Source organism: Eimeria tenella, genomic scaffold, assembly GCF_000499545.2.
Source record: "Eimeria tenella Houghton genomic scaffold, Eth_scaff2251, whole genome shotgun sequence".
Lineage (NCBI taxonomy): Eukaryota > Apicomplexa > Conoidasida > Eucoccidiorida > Eimeriidae > Eimeria > Eimeria tenella.
In genome coordinates this window covers 651-997 of record NW_013542107.1, presented here as the reverse complement: position 1 = coordinate 997, position 347 = coordinate 651, and the positions used below count along the sequence as shown (strand labels likewise).

The following is a 347-nucleotide window of genomic DNA, read 5'->3' as shown; positions in this document are numbered from 1 at the left end:
GCCGGTGCAGCAGGAGTCCGCAGCAGCCGCAGCAGCAGCAGCAGCAGCAGCAGCAGCAGCGGACACGAAGGGGCTCGTTGCTGCTGTTGACGCAGCAGGGCTTATCCTACCCAACGGGGGGGCGCTGCTGCCTCCTGCTGCTGCTGCTGCTGCAGCAAGGAATGGCTACAGTCTTCTCGCTGGTAGCAAGGTACACCCTGCTGCTGTTGCTGCTGCTGCTGCTGCGGGTTGCCTCTAATTGCGTGTGTGTGGCTGCGTCTTGTGCTGCTGCAGCACCTCTACTTCAGCCTGCCCCCTGCTGCGCTGCAGCAGCTCGTTATTCAGGAAGCAACTTCTCTTTCTGAGGA

The 347-nt window shown here is 62.0% G+C and overlaps 1 protein-coding gene across 1 annotated transcript in view; it reads left to right on the top strand.

Annotated features, from left to right (window-relative positions):
- The window catches only part of ETH_00039755 (uncharacterized protein), a gene marked incomplete at both ends in the record, with an annotated part of 1,923 nt that extends 1,685 nt beyond the window's left edge, over positions 1-238 (top strand). Inside the window, one exon of the mRNA XM_013374740.1 lies at positions 4-238. Coding sequence (XP_013230194.1) covers positions 4-238 — 235 coding nt within the window. The remainder of the gene's footprint in view (positions 1-3) is intronic.
- Between the last annotated feature and the right edge of the window lie 109 nt (positions 239-347).